The sequence below is a fragment of the Lissotriton helveticus genome, chromosome 1_2 (genome assembly GCF_964261635.1).
Source record: "Lissotriton helveticus chromosome 1_2, aLisHel1.1, whole genome shotgun sequence".
Classification (NCBI taxonomy): Eukaryota; Metazoa; Chordata; class Amphibia; order Caudata; family Salamandridae; genus Lissotriton; species Lissotriton helveticus.
Genome location: NC_136058.1, coordinates 114,072,204 through 114,092,088, shown reverse-complemented (window position 1 = coordinate 114,092,088; position 19,885 = coordinate 114,072,204). Strand labels below are relative to the sequence as shown.

Sequence of the window (19,885 nt, the reverse complement as noted above, 5' to 3'; positions counted from 1 at the left end):
AATATCCACCATCTGTGACAATTGAGTAGTGTGAAGACAGAATATTACTCTCAACGAATACTATTTCAGAACTTGCTATCCATCTTATTTATGGGCACACTTAAAAAAATCAAATCCTCCATATTGGCACAATTCTTGAAGATGGAAGATACACTTCCTCCTTTACATAGAGGCAATAATTCTTCCTCCAACTCAGCTATCGCTTCTTTGTCACTTGCTGCTGGAACGCATTTACCAAACATCTTAAAAAAGATCCACCATCCCCTACAAAATCTCTTCCCACTGCTTCAATGGACAATGGACAATTTGTTAGAGGAGATCCATGCTCTATGCCCCTACATGGAGGAGACGAATGTTAAGACCAGAAGTGAAGGCCAACAATTCTCTTATGTTGCCTCCAGAAGGTGGAATACCCTTCCTGACCATATTCGGTTGGAAGAAGACCATCTGGTTTTTCTAAGGCATTTAAAGACGTTGGTATTCCCATCCAGTTAAGGCACGCACTCGCAGGCTAGGTTCTTAGCGCTGTGAGGCCTTATGGTAGTCATGCGCTTTATAAGTACCATTTTCATTTCATTTCATTTCAAGCTACAAACTCTTAGGGAAAGATGGTCTCAGATGGAAGAGTGGCTTTCCACAGCTGAACAATGCATTACCTCTTTCACCAATATGTCTATCATACTGACCATCCATCAGACACAAATTACTATTCTACAGAGGCTGGTCGAGGACCTTGAAAACAGAAATAGGGTGAATAATCTATGTATTTAAAGTTTCCTGGAATGTACTGAAGGTTCTGATCCTATTATGTTCTTCAAATCCTTCCTTCCTAAATTACTAAACGTATCAGATAAGACTTCACTCAATTTTCAAGGTGCAAACAGATTAGGTAATACATATACGGCTGCTACAACTTCTAAAAAGCAAGGAGTTATTATTCTTTACTTCCTGGAATATACCGACCAACTTAAAGTCCTTTAAGCAGCTAAAATGATAAAATGTATTTTATGGTCAGAAAATGATTTATACTTCTCATAAGACTATGCCAAAACTACTTTAGATAGATGTAAAGACTTTCGTAATATGAGACAAGCACTTCGCTCACTGGGTGCTCGTTTTGGATTATTTCATCCTTGCTCATTCAAAGTCACCTATAATAATAATACAACAACATAAAACAATAGAGCCGATTGAAGGTCTTTCTTGAGACTTGCAGGGTATTGTAAATGGAGAATTCAAGAATGTTGACTTGTTCATGCTAAAGTATTTGTTAATTTGCTTGATAGTTCTAGTCAACTGAATTTCACATATTCTTGTTGAAATTTATATTTTTTTAATATACAAATATTTTATTATGGATTATATACACCTACAATGTTAAATCCTTTTAATAACATATATTTTCTCTTACAAGTATTATCATTGTGTTTATTCCTGTGCTCGTTCCTTGTTTCAAGTTCCGCAGTCCTCCCTGCGTCCACCCGCGTGGAGTTTCAAACGTGTAATCCTTTGAAAGTGGTTTCACCTTCCCCAACCATTTTTAAACTTTAGGTATGTTTTTCTCTCGCTTTACCTTCCCTGTGGTATTTCTTCTATACGTTCAAAATAAAAATGTCCTCATTTTTCGATTCTCCCCATCCCTCTCCTTTTCATTACCTCACTTCTTTATTTCACATTTATCTCTTTCATTTCTTCCTACCATATTATCACTTCCACTGATTGTTACATGGTTCTTGTTTAATCTCCTCTTCACTGGGTCTGATCTATCTCTTTATCTTTTTTCTTCCTCATGTCCTTGACAATTGTGTCTTGAAATGTCAGAGTTCTACATTCTCCAATTAAACGGCAATGAGTTTTGACTCTGTGTATACATTAAACTCATACAAAAATATCAACTTACAGAAAGGGAATAATTAAAATTGAAAATAGGATGGGGTAGTAAGATCTTCTTTTCTCCAGGAAATGGTAAAGAAAATTGAGTCCTAGTTTTATGCCATACATCACTTCATATCCATTTCATATCCCTAGAGTTTGATGATGTTGGACGAGGGTTACGCATCAAACTATTAATTGATGTATTTCCAAAAACTATCTTTAATAGTCAAGGAAGTGAGGATTCCCACAAATCCCTACGAAAAGAGAATGGCAACAGGAAATAGATTTATATATGAGGGCAGAGGGGGTAGAATTATTTGTAGCTAGAGGTTGCCCATGTATAGGAAAGTATGATCTGCTTCTATGGTTACCCCCACTTTTTGTCTGGTGCTAAGCTGTATTTGACTACTCTGACTGGGATCCTGCTAATCAGGACCCCAGTATATCTCCTTTCTCCCTCAATTGTTATGTTCAGTGCTTAGGTACACCCCAGGTTGGATACTTGGGTACCCTTGTACGTCCCTAGTATATGGTACTCATGTACCCAGGGCACAGGTACACCAGAGGTCTCCAATGGGCTGAAGCATGTATTATGCCACCGATGAGAGACCATTCGAAATAGAACTACGGGCCTGCCATTGCAGCATGTGTACGTTGTTGCTTGCACCACTTACTAAAGATATAGGTTTCCTATATCTAGGGTGACTGGACTTAAAACCTATAAGCCACCCCTATAGCAAGCCTTTACAATCCTGAAGGCTGGGTGCTTGGTTCTAACTGAGAGGATGCCCCTGCATGAGCAGGACACTCCTACAGCCTACGGAGTCCATTCTCCCGGGTTGTCAGTGAAGCAGCTATATAATATATAGAGGGGCACAGCGTAATTACACGATGACCATATCGAAACTGGATGCAATGAGTTCTATCATGTTTGGTATCTAACATGATGGAAACATACCCCAACACTGTAAATGGTGTGGGAGGTATGATTCCAAGCACTGGAAGAGCCCTCCGTTAGGCTCTCAGTGTTCCCGGTACCAGCCTTCTTGACCCAGACAGCACAAAATGGTTGCTGCCGACCAGAGACACGATTCTGCCCTCCTACTGCTGAGCCAAGCTCAAGCAGGGGAAGGCAGAACAATAGGCATCCTGTCACAGGGAGATGTGACCACCTCGCAGACAGGATTTAGTGTATTGGGGTAAGGTGGGTGCACTTGCCAGCGCCACTCAGTCTGCATGAGGGGCCCATTTGGCGTCCCAAGGCATAGTTCAATTCAAACCAGTTCTGGGAGCCGTTGGCTCCCGCTTTGGCGCAAAACTGGACAAAGGACATGGGAGTAACCTCCCCCCTGTCCAGACCCTCCCCTGGGAGGGTCCCCTGAATCGTCCGAACCCTTTCCCTGGGGTACTTAAGGGCTTACCTGGGTGTAGGTCCCTAGATTGGTTGTGGGATAAGATTCAGATCAGACACCACTTCTACTTCTACCGTAAGGGAAGAGGTGTGGCGCAGTGGCCAGGACGACTGACGCTGAACGCTGGGGATCATGGTTCAATCCCTGGCTCCGGCGGCAGTGGTCTGCCCAGCACCATGCGACTCTGGGCAATAGCTCCCTTAATCTTCCCAACGGCCACCAGTGCCAAGATACCCCTTCGGGGGTGATTCGTGCGCTATACAAGTACTGGATTTAAATTTTTTTTTATTTACTGTCTAGGCACTCTAGACTTCGCTAGATTTTGTTTGGGCTCGACTTCGCCTCCCTTCCAGTCTGCTACATCGTCTGTGCCTGTGCACCATACAGGAACCTTCCAAGGCCTGTGGGGATGAAAGACACCTTACGGAATCTCGCTTGGAGTGAAGGAGTCACTCCCCTGTATTCGCAGGCACTCCAACTAAGTCGACCAGTCTGCTGATCCTGAGCTCCTCCGGATTCCGTAAGGTTCTGCAACACAGGTGGTGGTTTTTCACAGCTCCCGGAGGCCTGCCCTGCACCCTCAGCAGGTTTGAGGCCAGTATCCCTTGTGGTTGCAATAACCAAACCACTGTGCACCGCATCAACTTGCAGTTGCAAAGGCTTGTTGGCTGCCTTCCAAGAAGATCTTCGGGCTCCAAGTAGCCCTGACATTGAGCACTTCCAGTGACCAGAATCTTCAGCCACACCACATCATGGCCTGCATCTTTTGGTGAGCTGCTTGAGGTCCTCTTGCGACTCCAGTGCCTCTGGCCTGTGGGTCCATTTGAGCGTCACACTTATTTCTCTTAGGCTCCCCTGATTGCTTGGGGCCTGCCCTGCCTCCCCTGCTTGTGGTGAGTCCCCTGGACCTTGCTGGTCCCAACGTTGCTCCCTCTTCACTTCCTGTGTGGGATGCATTTGCAAAGGCTTGTTGGTGCTCCCGCCAGACACCAACCCCTGAGCACTCAACATCCTTAGTGGCACAGCTCGTGCACAGTTCCTGGCCCTCCTCAGCATCTCCTGGTCCTCACAGCTGCAGAGTCAAGGTCACTGTCGGCCATCCTGACATCGGAGGGCATGCGTCTTCCAAGTCTCCTTGTCGCTCCTTAGTGACATAGACTCTGTCCACTCTGCTTGCAGGTACCTTTTATCTAGAATCCATCAGCGGATTCCACCGGACACTTTCTCCTCCTTCAGCAGTGGCACTTTCCTAAAGTCCTCTACTGGGTTCGCGGCGGTGTCTGACACCTGTTCACACATATGTAGCAGCATTCTCTGGTGTAGGTAATGTGGGTACTAGCGTATCCACAGGTTCTCCAACCTTTTGTCTTCCACAGGGTTTCTTCAGGGTCCACTCTGAAGGGTCCTTAATCTTTAAAAATCCAACTGCGACTTACATAGACTTGTAAGGAGCATGCGGTCGTGTTCCCACACTGCACACGCTCTCCATGGGGTCCCTATCTACTCACCTTGTGTGGTTTTTTGGGTCCCCAGCACTTCTGCATCCTCTCAACATTGTCTTGACCCGAGTCGTGGTTCTTATACCACTTTCATAGTATACGGTTTGGTCCCCCTTTGGGGTCCACTGTGTATTACGTGCTATTTACGGTGTTTCTTTGATAAAGTATTGCGTGCATTGTGCATAGCTGCGGGTAGGAGTTATTTCTATGTGCTAGAAAGTATTATATAATAAATACATATATTTATAAATACATTGTGTGTTTTTTTTTCACTTAATCTATACTATAAGATTGCATTCTGGTAAAACAAGCGGCTTTACACTCCTTCTTGACTAAGCCTGAAGGCTGCTCTCCACAGCTACCACTTAGAGAGCTTTCTAAGGTTGTCTAAAACCTCTTAAATCGCCATAAGGGTTGTCTGGACTGGTGCTAGGTACCTACTTACATTAGTAGACATTACATACCAGGCCAGCTTCTCACACCATGCATATCCCATAAGAATTGGGACAGAAGGATGACCACCTATGATAACTGAAAATGCTGGAGAAGAAACAAGAGAGAGAAAGGAACAGAGGGAGAACAGAGAGAATCCCACATCTCAGAAAACCTTTGAATTGTCACAAAGACTAGACCAGAAATCATTGTTGATAAATGTAAAATGGTGCCAATGACATAAGCAAATTACTTGCCACCTGTTGTTGTTGTAATGGGAACATGGTTAAATGTTATTCATGTTACAAGGCAAAATTTCCATGTGGTTCTACAGTATAAAAACTCTCAACTTCAGAGTGTATTGCTCAAATAACTGTTAGGCATCTTTTCGGCCTTTCAAAAGGAGATGGGGAGAGGCACACGCCATGCTCCTTGTGTTAGTGCATCTCCTCACATCAAAGTGCCCGCCATTTTAGGACAACAGAGAAGTGAGGGAAACAGAGCGTCATACTACAAACAATTTTCCCTGGTTTTAAATGGTTTTCATAGTACTTCATCGATGATCTGGACTAGTGCACCCATTTGAAAACCTTTCATTACCATTGAAAGTATTTACTACAAGGACTATTTGTGCAAAGCATTGTGTGAGGACGTTCACACACCATGTTTTCAAGCATTAGCTCAGCTTATCTCTTCATAATATCCACCATCTGTGACAATTGAGTAGTGTGAAGACAGAATATTACTCTCAACGAATACTATTTCAGAACTTGCTATCCATCTTATTTATGGGCAGACTTTAAAAAATCAAATCCTCCATATTGGCTCAATTCTTGAAGATGGAAGATACACTTGCTCCTTTACATAGAGACAATAATTCTTCCTCCAACTCAGCTATCGCTTATTTGTCACTTGCTGCTGGAACGCATTTACCAAACATCTTAAAAAAGATCCACCATCCCCTACAAAATCTCTTCCCACTGCTTCAATGGACAATGGACAATTTGTTAGAGGAGATCCATGCTCTATGCCCCTACATGGAGGAGACGAATGTTAAGACCAGAAGTGAAGGCCAACAATTCTCTTATGTTGCCTCCAGAAGGTGGAAAACCCTTCCTGACCATATTCGGTTGGAAGAAGACCATCTGGTTTTTCTAAGGCATTTAAAGACGTTGTTATTCCCATCCAGTTAAGGCACGCACTCGCAGGCTAGGTTCTTAGCGCTGTGAGGCCTTATGGTAGTCATGCGCTTTATAAGTACCATTTTCAATTCATTTCATTTCAAGCTACAAACTCTTAGGGAAAGATGGTCTCAGATGGAAGAGTGGCTTTCCACAGCTGAACAATGCATTACCTCTTTCACCAATATGTCTATCATACTGACCATCCATCAGACACAAATTACTATTCTACAGAGGCTGGTCGAGGACCTTGAAAACCGAAATAGGGTGAATAATCTATGTATTTAAAGCTTCCTGGAAGGTACTGAAGGTTCTGACCCTATTATGTTCTTCAAATCCTTCCTTCCTAAATTACTAAACGTATCAGATAAGACTTCACTCAATTTTCAAGGTGCAAACAGATTAGGTAATACATATACGGCTGCTACAACTTCTAAAAAGCAAAGAGTTATTATTCTTTACTTCCTGGAATATACCGACCAACTTAAAGTCCTTTAAGCAGCTAAAATGATAAAATGTATTTTATGGTCAGAAAATGATTTATACTTCTCATAAGACTATGCCAAAACTACTTTAGATAGATGTAAAGACTTTCGTAATATGAGACAAGCACTTCGCTCACTGGCTTCTCGTTTTGGATTATTTCATCCTTGCTCATTCAAAGTCACCTATAATAATAATACAACAACATAAAACAACAGAGCCGATTGAAGGTCTTTCTTGAGACTTGCAGGGTAATGAAAATGGAGAATTCAAGAATCTTGACTTGTTCATGCTAAAGTATTTGTTAATTTGCTTGATAGTTCTAGTCAACTGAATTTCACATATTCTTGTTGAAATTTATATTTTTTTATATACAAATATTTTATTATGGATTATATACACCTACAATGTTAAATCCTTTTAATAACATATATTTTCTCTTACAGGTATTATCATTGTGTTTATTCCTGTGCTCGTTCCTTGTTTTAAGTTCCGCAGTCCTCCTTGCGTCCACCCGCGTGGAGTTTCAAACGGGTAATCTTTTCCAAGTGGTTTCACCTTCCCCAACCATTTTTAAACTTTAGGTATGTTTTTCTCTCGCTTTACCTTCCCTGTGGTATTTCTTCTATACGTTCAAAATAAAAATGTCCTCCTTTTTCGATTCTCCCCATCCCTCTCCTTTTCATTACCTCACTTCTTTATTTCACATTTATCTCTTTCATTTCTTCCTACCATATTATCACTTCCACTGATTGTTACATGGTTCTTGTTTAATCTCCTCTTCACTGGGTCTGATCTATCTCTTTATCTTTTTTCTTCCTCATGTCCTTGACAATTGTGTCTTGAAATGTCAGAGTTCTACATTCTCCAATTAAACGGCAATGAGTTTTGACTCTGTGTATACATTAAACTCATACAAAAATATCAACTTACAGAAAGGGAATAATTAAAATTGAAAATAGGATGGGGTAGTAAGATCTTCTTTTCTCCAGGAAATGGTAAAGAAAATTGAGTCCTAGTTTTATTCCATACATCACTTCATATCCATTTAATATCCCTAGAGTTTGATGATGTTGGACGAGGGTTACGCATCAAACTATTAATTTATATATTTCCAAAAACTATCTTTAATAGTCAAGGAAGTGAGGATTCCCACAAATCCCTACGAAAAGAGAATGGCAACAGGAAATAGATTTATATATGAGGGCAGAGGGGGTAGAATTATTTGTAGCTAGAGGTTGCCCATGTATAGGAAAGTATGATCTGCTTCTATGGTTACCCCCACTTTTTGTCTGGTGCTAAGCTGTATTTGACTAGTCTGACTGGGATCCTGCTAATCAGGACCCCAGTATATCTCCTTTCTCCCTCAATTGTTATGTTCAGTGCTTAGGTACACCCCAGGTTGGATACTTGGGTACCCTTGTACGTCCCTAGTATATGGTACTCATGTACCCAGGGCACAGGTACACCAGAGGTCTCCAATGGGCTGAAGCATGTATTATGCCACCGATGAGAGACCATTCGAAATAGAACTACGGGCCTGCCATTGCAGCATGTGTACGTTGTTGCTTGCACCACTTACTAAAGATATAGGTTTCCTATATCTAGGGTGACTGGACTTAAAACCTATAAGCCACCCCTATAGCAAGCCTTTACAATCCTGAAGGCTGGGTGCTTGGTTCTAACTGAGAGGATGCCCCTGCATGAGCAGGACACTCCTACAGCCTACGGAGTCCATTCTCCCGGGTTGTCAGTGAAGCAGCTATATAATATATAGAGGGGCACAGCGTAATTACACGATGACCATATCGAAACTGGATGCAATGAGTTCTATCATGTTTGGTATCTAACATGATGGAAACATACCCCAACACTGTAAATGGTGTGGGAGGTATGATTCCAAGCACTGGAAGAGCCCTCCGTTAGGCTCTCAGTGTTCCCGGTACCAGCCTTCTTGACCCAGACAGCACAAAATGGTTGCTGCCGACCAGAGACACGATTCTGCCCTCCTACTGCTGAGCCAAGCTCAAGCAGGGGAAGGCAGAACAATAGGCATCCTGTCACAGGGAGATGTGACCACCTTGCAGACAGGATTTAGTGTTTTGGGGTAAGGTGGGTGCACTTGCCAGCGCCACTCAGTCTGCATGAGGGGCCCATTTGGCGTCCCAAGGCATAGTTCAATTCAAACCAGTTCTGGGAGCCGTTGGCTCCAGCTTTGGCGCAAAACTGGACAAAGGACATGGGAGTAACCTCCCCCCTGTCCAGACCCTCCCCTGGGAGGGTCCCCTGAATCGTCCGAACCCTTTCCCTAGGGTACTTAAGGGCTTACCTGGGTGTAGGTCCCTAGATTCGTTGTGGGATAAGATTCAGATCAGACACCACTTCTACTTCTACCGTAAGGGAAGAGGTGTGGCGCAGTGGCCAGGACGACTGACGCTGAACGCTGGGGATCATGGTTCAATCCCTGGCTCCGGCGGCAGTGGTCTGCCCAGCACCATGCGACTCTGGGCAATAGCTCCCTTAATCTTCCCAACGGCCACCAGTGCCAAGATACCCCTTCGGGGGTGATTCTTGCGCTATACAAGTACTGGATTTACATTTTTTTTTATTTACCGTCTAGGCACTCTAGACTTCGCTAGATTTTGTTTGGGCTCGACTTCGCCTCCCTTCCAGTCTGCTACATCGTTTGTGCCTGTGCACCATACAGGAACCTTCCAAGGCCTGTGGGGATGAAAGACACCTTACGGAATCTCGCTTGGAGTGAAGGAGTCACTCCCCTGTATTCGCAGGCACTCCAACTAAGTCGACCAGTCTGCTGATCCTGAGCTCCTCCGGATTCCGTAAGGTTCTGCAACACAGGTGGTGGTTTTTCACAGCTCCCGGAGGCCTGCCCTGCACCCTCAGCAGGTTTGAGGCCAGTATCCCTTGTGGTTGCAATAACCAAACCACTGTGCACCGCATCAACTTGCAGTTGCAAAGGCTTGTTGGCTGCCTTCCAAGAAGATCTTCGGGCTCCAAGTAGCCCTGACATTGATCACTTCCAGTGACCAGAATCTTCAGCCACACCACATCATGGCCTGCATCTTTTGGTGAGCTGCTTGAGGTCCTCTTGCGACTCCAGTGCCTCTGGCCTGTGGGTCCATTTGAGCGTCACACTTATTTCTCTTAGGCTCCCCTGATTGCTTGGGGCCTACCCTGCCTCCCCTGCTTGTGGTGAGTCCCCTGGACCTTGCTGGTCCCAACGTTGCTCCCTCTTCACTTCCTGTGTGGGATGCATTTGCAAAGGCTTGTTGGTGCTCCCGCCAGACACCAACCCCTGAGCACTCAACATCCTTAGTGGCACAGCTCGTGCACAGTTCCTGGCCCTCCTCAGCATCTCCTGGTCCTCACAGCTGCAGAGTCAAGGTCACTGTCGCCCATCCTGACATCGGAGGGCATTCGTCTTCCAAGTCTCCTTGTCGCTCCTTAGTGACATAGACTCTGTCCACTCTGCTTGCAGGTACCTTTCATCTAGAATCCATCAGCGGATTCCACCGGACACTTTCTCCTCCTTCAGCAGTGGCACTTTCCTAAAGTCCTCTTCTGGGTTCGCGGCGGTGTCTGACACCTGTTCACACATATGTAGCAGCATTCCCTGGTGTAGGTAATGTGGGTACTAGCGTATCCACAGGTTCTCCAAACCTTTGTCTTCCACAGGGTTTCTTCAGGGTCCACTCTGAAGGGTCCTTAATCTTTAAAAATCCAACTGCGACTTACATAGACTTGTAAGGAGCATGCGGTCGTGTTCCCACACTGCACACACTCTCCATGGGGTCCCTATCTACTCACCTTGGGTGGTTTTTTGGGTCCCCAGCACTTCTGCATCCTCTCAACATTGTCTTGACCCGAGTCGTGGTTCTTATACCACTTTCATAGTATACGGTTTGGTCCCCCTTTGGGGTCCACTGTGTATTACGTGCTATTTACGGTGTTTCTTTGATAAAGTATTGTGTGCATTGTGCATAGCTGCGGGTAGGAGTTATTTCTATGTGCTAGAAAGTATTATATAATAAATACATATATTTATAAATACATTGTGTGTTTTTTTTCACTTAATCTATACTATAAGATTGCATTCTGGTAAAACAAGCGGCTTTACACTCCTTCTTGACTAAGCCTGAAGGCTGCTCTCCACAGCTACCACTTAGAGAGCTTTCTAAGGTTGTCTAAAACCTCTTAAATCGCCATAAGGGTTGTCTGGACTGGTGCTAGGTACCTACTTACATTAGTAGACATTACATACCAGGCCAGCTTCTCACACCATGCATATCCCATAAGAATTGGAACAGAAGGATGACCACCTATGATAACTGAAAATGCTGGAGAAGAAACAAGAGAGAGAAAGGAACAGAGGGAGAACAGAGAGAATCCCACATCTCAGAAAACCTTTGAATTGTCACAAAGACTAGACCAGAAATCATTGTTGATAAATGTAAAATGGTGCCAATGACATAAGCAAATTACTTGCCACCTGTTGTTGTGGTAATAGGAACATGGTTAAATGTTATTCATGTTACAAGGCAAAATTTCCATGTGGTTCTACAGTATAAAAACTCTCAACTTCAGAGTGTATTGCTCAAATAACTGTTAGGCATCTTTTCGGCCTTTCAAAAGGAGATGGGGAGAGGCACACGCCATGCTCCTTGTGTTAGTGCATCTCCTCACATCAAAGTGCCCGCCATTTTAGGACAACAGAGAAGTGAGGGAAACAGAGCGTCATACTACAAACAATTTTCCCTGGTTTTAAATGGTTTTCATAGTACTTCATCGATGATCTGGACTAGTGCACCCATTTGAAAACCTTTCATTACCATTGAAAGTATTTACTACAAGGGCTATTTGTGCAAAGCATTGTGTGAGGACGTTCACACACCATGTTTTCAAGCATTAGCTCAGCTTATCTCTTCATAATATCCACCATCTGTGACAATTGAGTAGTGTGAAGACAGAATATTACTCTCAACGAATACTATTTCAGAACTTGCTATCCATCTTATTTATGGGCAGACTTAAAAAAATCAAATCCTCCATATTGGCTCAATTCTTGAAGATGGAAGATACACTTGCTCCTTTACATAGAGGCAATAATTCTTCCTCCAACTCAGCTATCGCTTATTTGTCACTTGCTGCTGGAACGCATTTACCAAACATCTTAAAAAAGATCCACCATCCCCTACAAAATCTCTTCCCACTGCTTCAATGGACAATGGACAATTTGTTAGAGGAGATCCATGCTCTATGCCCCTACATGGAGGAGACGAATGTTAAGACCAGAAGTGAAGGCCAACAATTCTCTTATGTTGCCTCCAGAAGGTGGAACACCCTTCCTGACCATATTCGGTTGGGAGAAGACCATCTGGTTTTTCTAAGGCATTTAAAGAAGTTGTTATTCCCATCCAGTTAAGGCACGCACTCGCAGGCTAGGTTCTTAGCGCTGTGAGGCCTTATGGTAGTCATGCGCTTTATAAGTACCATTTTCATTTCATTTCATTTGAAGCTACAAACTCTTAGGGAAAGATGGTCTCAGATGGAAGAGTGGCTTTCCACAGCTGAACAATGCATTACCTCTTTCACCAATATGTCTATCATACTGACCATCCATCAGACACAAATTACTATTCTACAGAGGCTGGTTGAGGACCTTGAAAACAGAAATAGGGTGAATAATCTATGTATTTAAAGCTTCCTGGAAGGTACTGAAGGTTCTGATCCTATTATGTTCTTCAAATCCTTCCTTCCTAAATTACTAAACGTATCAGATAAGACTTCACTCAATTTTCAAGGTGCAAACAGATTAGGTAATACATATACGGCTGCTACAACTTCTAAAAAGCAAAGAGTTATTATTCTTTACTTCCTGGAATATACCGACCAACTTAAAGTCCTTTAAGCAGCTAAAATGATAAAATGTATTTTATGGTCAGAAAATGATTTATACTTCTCATAAGACTATGCCAAAACTACTTTAGATAGATGAAAAGACTTTCGTAATATGAGACAAGCACTTCGCTCACTGGGTTCTCGTTTTGGATTATTTCATCCTTGCTCATTCAAAGTCACCTATAATAATAATACAACAACATAAAACAACAGAGCCGATTGAAGGTCTTTCTTGAGACTTGCAGGGTAATGAAAATGGAGAATTTAAGAATCTTGACTTGTTCATGCTAAAGTATTTGTTAATTTGCTTGATAGTTCTAGTCAACTGAATTTCACATATTCTTGTTGAAATTTATATTTTTTTTATATACAAATATTTTATTATGGATTATATACACCTACAATGTTAAATCCTTTTAATAACATATATTTTCTCTTACAGGTATTATCATTGTGTTTATTCCTGTGCTCGTTCCTTGTTTCAAGTTCCGCAGTCCTCCTTGCGTCCACCCGCGTGGAGTTTCAAACGTGTAATCTTTTCCAAGTGGTTTCACCTTCCCCAACCATTTTTAAACTTTAGGTATATTTTTCTCTCGCTTTACCTTCCCTGTGGTATTTCTTCTATATGTTCAAAATAAAAATGTCCTCCTTTTTTCGATTCTCCCCATCCCTCTCCTTTTCATTACCTCACTTCATTATTTCACATTTATCTCTTTCATTTCTTCCTACCATATTATCACTTCCACTGATTGTTACATGGTTCTTGTTTAATCTCCTCTTCACTGGGTCTGATCTATATTTTTATCTTTTTTCTTCCTCATGTCCTTGACAATTGTGTCTTGAAATGTCAGAGTTCTACATTCTCCAATTAAACGACAATGAGTTTTGACTCTTTGTATACATTAAACTCATGCAAAAATATCAACTTACAGAAAGTGAATGATTAAAATTGAAAATAGGATGGGGTAGTAAGATCTTTTCTCCAGGAAATGGTAGAGAAAATTGAGTCCTAGTTTTATGCCATACATCACTTTGTATGTAGTGATTCATTTAATATCCCTAGAGTTTGATGATGTTGGACGAGGGTTACGCATCAAACTATTAATTGATACATTTCCAATAACTATCTTTAATAGTTATGGTCCTACTGCCACTTGCTGTCAATTTTGGTGTGTTACTCACAAACCTATGCAATGTCCAAATCATAATTTTGTCTTGGCTCATGAATCAAATTGTTGCTCCATTCATTTATCGCAATTCCACATTTCCTTATATTGCGAACAAATCGCAAAATCTTTATTGTTCATGCTCTGAAACAGAGCAATGTAATTGATTCATGGAGGTAATGCAATCCCACATTGAGAGAATATACACATTTTCTCCAGTCCATCACGCCCAATCAAGAACAGATCACATTTTCATCTCACATAATTTAGCTCAACAATTACATTCAGCAGATATAGGCTCTATCTAAACTTCTGATCATGCACCTATCACTATACAACTAGCAATTCTTCCTACATGAAACTTGCTAAAAAGTTGCAGATTTAACGACTCACTTCTGTTAGATGCACCATTGGCTTAATCTTTTACTTCCTTTTTTCATGATTATTTCCTTTTTAATCAAATTAATAATATTCCTTTTCACACTGTTTAGGAGATTTGTTAAAGGGAGATATACACCTGATTATATTCGTCTATTCTCTGATTTTCAATCAAAATCTTCGCATTTGTTTGAATCTTTAGCAGAAATCGCCATACATACTCAGAAATCTTTTAACCAAATATATTGGCCTTTTATTTTTCACATACTGAAATGGTTTAGGCCACACCTCAATTCCATCTTCATTAAATGAAGCTGCTGGTTACAAACTAAATAACAATAAATGTGAAATATTATCACTAAGAGAATTCATGTTCAAACAGGATATTCTGATGCCCAATTTAATGTTGAATTCATAGAAAATCAAATATGTTGGTTTATGCTTTATTTACTCTACTAAAACCTCCACATTCCGTATCATTAAATGTAGAAGAATGTACTCACAAAATAACCTCATTAATTAGTAGATGGCATCTTTAACACCTTTCTTGGTGGCGTCGTCTTGACACTATCAAGATGATGCTAGTACCTATTATAAAATAAACTATTTCTAATATTCCACTGAACATACCACTCAAATCCTTTCAGAAGACCAATTCTATAATCTCTGCATTTCTAAGGAACAATAAAAAAGCTTGTATGTCTTTATTAAAATTAAAACACTCCAAATAAGAAAGAGTTGTAAATGTTCTTGATTTTTCTAAATATGATGCAGCTTGTTTATTAAGACAATCTGCTTATTTGAATTTGGACTCCCCAAAATATCAAACATAATGGGTTGATCTAGAAAAAGATCTCTGATCAACTTTTTCCCCTCAGGAATTTTCAACATTCATGTGCATATCACAATCTCTACCCGCTCCCATTTTGAAATATTCCCGTAAATTATTAGAACCCAAATTATCTGGTACTCCTTTTGATCTCCCCACATTTCTTCATTCTACCATTTGGCATATGTTTTTTTTAAAAAATCTATTTGTTGTAATTCGAAAATTGTTGTGTTGTATTTCTTTGTTTTATTAGTATTGTGACTAATTGATTCACTCACATATAATTTTTATATGTCTGTAATTGATGTGTTGTTTTTTATATATATATATATATGTGAATAAATATTAGAAATTTAATTGATTGGTAGCTTCTTTTTCGCTCAACATTTTATTGTAAACTATGCACATTACGATTGCCTAGGTTGTTTTATGTCATTTATTGTGCCTTCAGCAACCAGGGTGGACTGGTGCATCCAAAATCCTCCATTGAAGACCAAGATGAACTTTCTTCACTTTTACAGGTTCCACTTGTTGCTGGAACAGTAAATCGTGGCAGTGAGGTGATTGCTGCAGGGATGGTTGTTAACGATTGGTGTGCCTTTTGTGGACTGGACACAACCAGCAGTGAGATTTCTGTCATTAAGAGCGTCTTTAAACTAAATGATGCTCAGCCGAGTACTATTGCCACCAGTATGAGGGATTCCCTGATTGACAGTCTAACATAAGAAGACATCGTAAAACTTTATTTGGACATATTCTCTGCGAGATGTATGTTCTGCAGAATCTTGTATTGATAATCTTAAAGACTGTCGCTTCAACTAGACTATCTTCACCGTTAAATGGACTTCTATGGTTATATATATATTTTTTAAAGAATAAATGCTGTGCTTTTGGTTATTGTAACATGCAGAGAAGCAGGCTCCCAAATTCAGTGGAAACTTTATTGCCTTTGCAGTCTATAAAACGTTTCATTGCCTGTTAAGAGGTAGAATAGTGTCTCAGCAGTAAATACGGCACATATTAAAGTGTGTGAGGAATGGATTAATAGTGCTTGCCCACATCCTAACCTACAAGTGGAAAACTCATATCAGATCATCCTGTGCTGATGGTTGTAAATTAAGACCCACATTTAATCAGACTGCAAGACTCGGTTATCGCATGCCTTTGGGCACTGTAACATACTTGCTTTCCCGCTGTTTGTAGAGAAGAAGCAAAAAGTGACACATTCCCCAGCTTGTGATCCTGCATACTACCCTCATGTTGTTTTCAGCTCCCAGTCAATGGCCAAAAAACTGTTTTAGGGGTGGGAGCAAGAATAGGGTAAATGGGGAGGAGGTTGGGAAGTCTTGTTCTTCATGTGAAATATATTTGCGACATTGCCCTGTTTTGGACCTTCTTAATGTGATCTTCAACTTTCAAGGGAGACTGTGAACTTGCACGTTACTAATTGGATCCAAAGAAGGCTAATGGTATTTGAGCTGTTCATAATTCTGGCATCAGTATGCACTGGTGTATGCAGAGTAGCATTCATAGTCTTGACTCTGCCTTTGCTTGGCCCAGTGCTGGAAGTGGGTAAGTCTGTTCTTGTTGATTACTATTTTTCCATCTTTTCTACTAGTCAAAATGGCCTCTGATCTGTGTTGAGAGGGAGTTGTACTAAATGGGTCTTCCTTTTGAAAAAGCTTAGCCAAAGCTTTCTTATGTTGCTAACATCTGTTAGGTAGGAATATATCCCTATGTTGTCATTGAGTCTCTATCTTGAGCTGGCTCTGTGAGCCACTGTTCAAGATTAGGATTTTCTCTCTACCAATGAGTAAAACATTCATTAAGCTAAAAGAGTTAAATTAGAGCACTGTTCAATGTACAAACAGCGTGACCTAATTTTACGGAAGTCAGCATTATTAATGACCGAGGGGCACTTCATGTCACATAAATTATCTGCTAGGGAGTGTTTTGTTCTGTCCAGTACTGTAGTACATCTTCCTGTTACTCCGAACTATTCCATCAGGACTATATCTTTTAAGGAGTGACCAATGCCATGGGGTTCTTCACACCAGAGGTTTCTAGCCAGAAACGGTTCCCAGAGGCATGTAGTGACAGATGTTTCTCCTCTGTTTGAGTGCTTGCATCTCCTCATACATCCTCTGGTCACACATGTGTACCCAAACCCAGTTGTTGCAGTAGCAACTTAAGCTGCTGTCTTACACTTTGAAACAACAGTTTTAGTCTTATGTGGAACAATTCTAATGTATCATATATCACAACCAGAAGACTGAGATCATATACTGCCCAATGATGTATACGTCTGTGCGTAAAAAACGCTATTGAATAAAATGTGTTTGCAGCCCAAAAAAAAAAAAAGACTATTGTTAATATGAAAAAAGTTTAAGTAAAAATAAAACTTGAGAAGGCAGATATACAATGCTTTAGGAACAGTACAATATTCTGTCAAGGAATTTACAGCCCTCTAAATAATTTTCAATTAACATATTTTAAACAGTAATTATTATTTTTCAATGTCTTCTCTTGAGTTCCCATATTCTGTCTTCCCTAGAATTTTTAGCTATTTCTTTTTTTAAGTACATTGCCAGTGGGGTAATGTCTGCTGCAGACAACTCAGAATGTATGTTTGCTGCTCTGTAACATTTAATCTATCGAACAAATGTATATCCTTCAAACTTAAGGTAAAATACCTTGATTTAATGAGTGATCCATATCTTAATTCTGATTAACATTACCTTGAATTTCTGTGTATACTGCCATGTACAGAATAGCCCAGCGCAGAGTAGTTGAAGTTGTTTCGGTGCCTGCGAAGAACAGATCCAAGGTGCACTGTGCCAAATTTTCCTCATCAAAACTTGAACTAGGATCACTCTTAAACTGTTTGGAGAAGATAATTATTTTTAAAATCCTTAAACTGTTTGGGAAAGATATAATTTTTTTATTGCCTAAAACAACAAAGTAATAATCTTGCACAGGCAAAACTAATAGGTCTTGTCTGTGCAGCATGGATAAAGGAGAAAATAGACAAAAGGTACAACAATACAGTCTTGTCATTTTGAGGCCAGTGTATGAGAGCACTTAAAAAATTATGCAGGTCTCTTTTGTTACTTTACCAATCCGAAATGGATTGGTAAATTAAAAAATAAGTAGCATTAATGCATTTTTCTTTTTAATCTTGCAATGCAGAAGTGTGCCGACGAAGTAGGCAGAGGATGAAGCAAAATTGAGGGCAGGGTGAAGCAACATGGAGGGTGGGGAGAAGCCCATGAGGAAGAAAAGTGGGCAAAGGAAGAAGCACACAGGTGAGAAAGAGCAATATAGTCTTGGTCTTGGTCTTGGACCAGGGTCAACGGACTCGATATTTCTCGCCTTGGTGCCTACTCTAACTAGGGATCACACTCGGCAACTCTGGGCATTAGCTTGCCACATCTCCACAACGGCCCCCCACATACGCCGGGGATGCCTGGTTTCACCTTGGAGATACCCAGTAGGGACCATCTCACAGGGAAAGCCAGGACGGGTTCCCAGCGGTCTACAGCGCAGAGATACTCCTTCGGGAGTCGATTCTAGCGCTTTAGAAACCCACAATCAATCAATCAATCATGCTCTGGGGTCACACGCTGATGGGACGAGCAGTGTGCGACCTCATTTGGAAATACTAATTGAGGGTGTCAGCAGCAAAAATGAGAAGCTGTTTGGGAAGCTGTCCCTGAAGGTGCCTGAGGCAGGTCAATGTATGACCTCCGAAAAAGGGCAAAGGAGAAGATTGCTCAAAGGGTCAAGGATGCAGCAGGCACAGGTGGGGGTTCATCCAATGTGACACCAAACACAGCCCTGGAGGACCTTGTGGAGTCAACAATTGAACCTGAAGCTGTTGTGGGGGTCACCCAACTGGACACCTCTGGTGCTGCGGAAGGAGGACAAGGTAAGATGCATGGCAGCGTGGATATGCAACGTGTTTTCAATCCCTGCCCACTCCCCCATGCCAGACACAGTGCACATGTAGCCGTGCCTAAAGCACATACCCTCACCATAGTGTTGCATCATGGGAGTTGTAGTCATAACATGAATGAGTGCATGTCTGACCCTAGAGGTGAATGATATGAAAACAGCAGCAAAGGGCAAAATGTCAGTCCAAATATGTACTTTATATAGACAAAAGAATGCTATACCCACATATAATGACAAAATAATAACAATGCACTGTTTCACACACAGATGCATCCCCCATGGAATCTGATGACAGCGGCCGCCTCGTCATCTCTGAGACCCCAGTGGTGACCGATGCGGAGTACCCACAGGGACATGAAGCCATGTCCTCCCCTTCACCACCACCGCGGACAACACCTCCACCACCGCCATCCGTGCGGACAAGAACACCACCTCCACCACCGCCATCCGTGCAGACAATTCCGCAGAGCCGCAGGGCAGATGTCCCCTCCCTGCACGAGATGGAGACGGAGCAGAGTACAGCAGCCCCAAATATCCCACGGCAGGCTGTCGTCACTCCAACCACCCTAACTGCAGCACGTCAGCGTGTCAGACAGAGGTCCGGGCCCCTGGGTAGGGCTGCAGCGAGACCAGTGGATCCGGCAGATGTGTACGGAGTCATTGAGACCCGGATGCTGCGTGTCCAGCGCCTGCAGGGGAGACAAATGGGTGCAATTAATCTCACCATGACAAAACTGTCCAACAGAATTGGCACCAT

The 19,885-nt window shown here is 41.8% G+C and overlaps 1 protein-coding gene across 1 annotated transcript in view; it reads right to left on the bottom strand.

The window, feature by feature from the left end:
* LOC144798765 (cytochrome P450 2J2-like) overlaps positions 1-19,885 on the bottom strand; it is a 515,175-nt gene that overhangs the window by 241,118 nt on the left and 254,172 nt on the right. Inside the window, exon 6 of the mRNA XM_078669801.1 lies at positions 17,913-18,054. Coding sequence (XP_078525927.1) covers positions 17,913-18,054 — 142 coding nt within the window. The remainder of the gene's footprint in view (positions 1-17,912; positions 18,055-19,885) is intronic.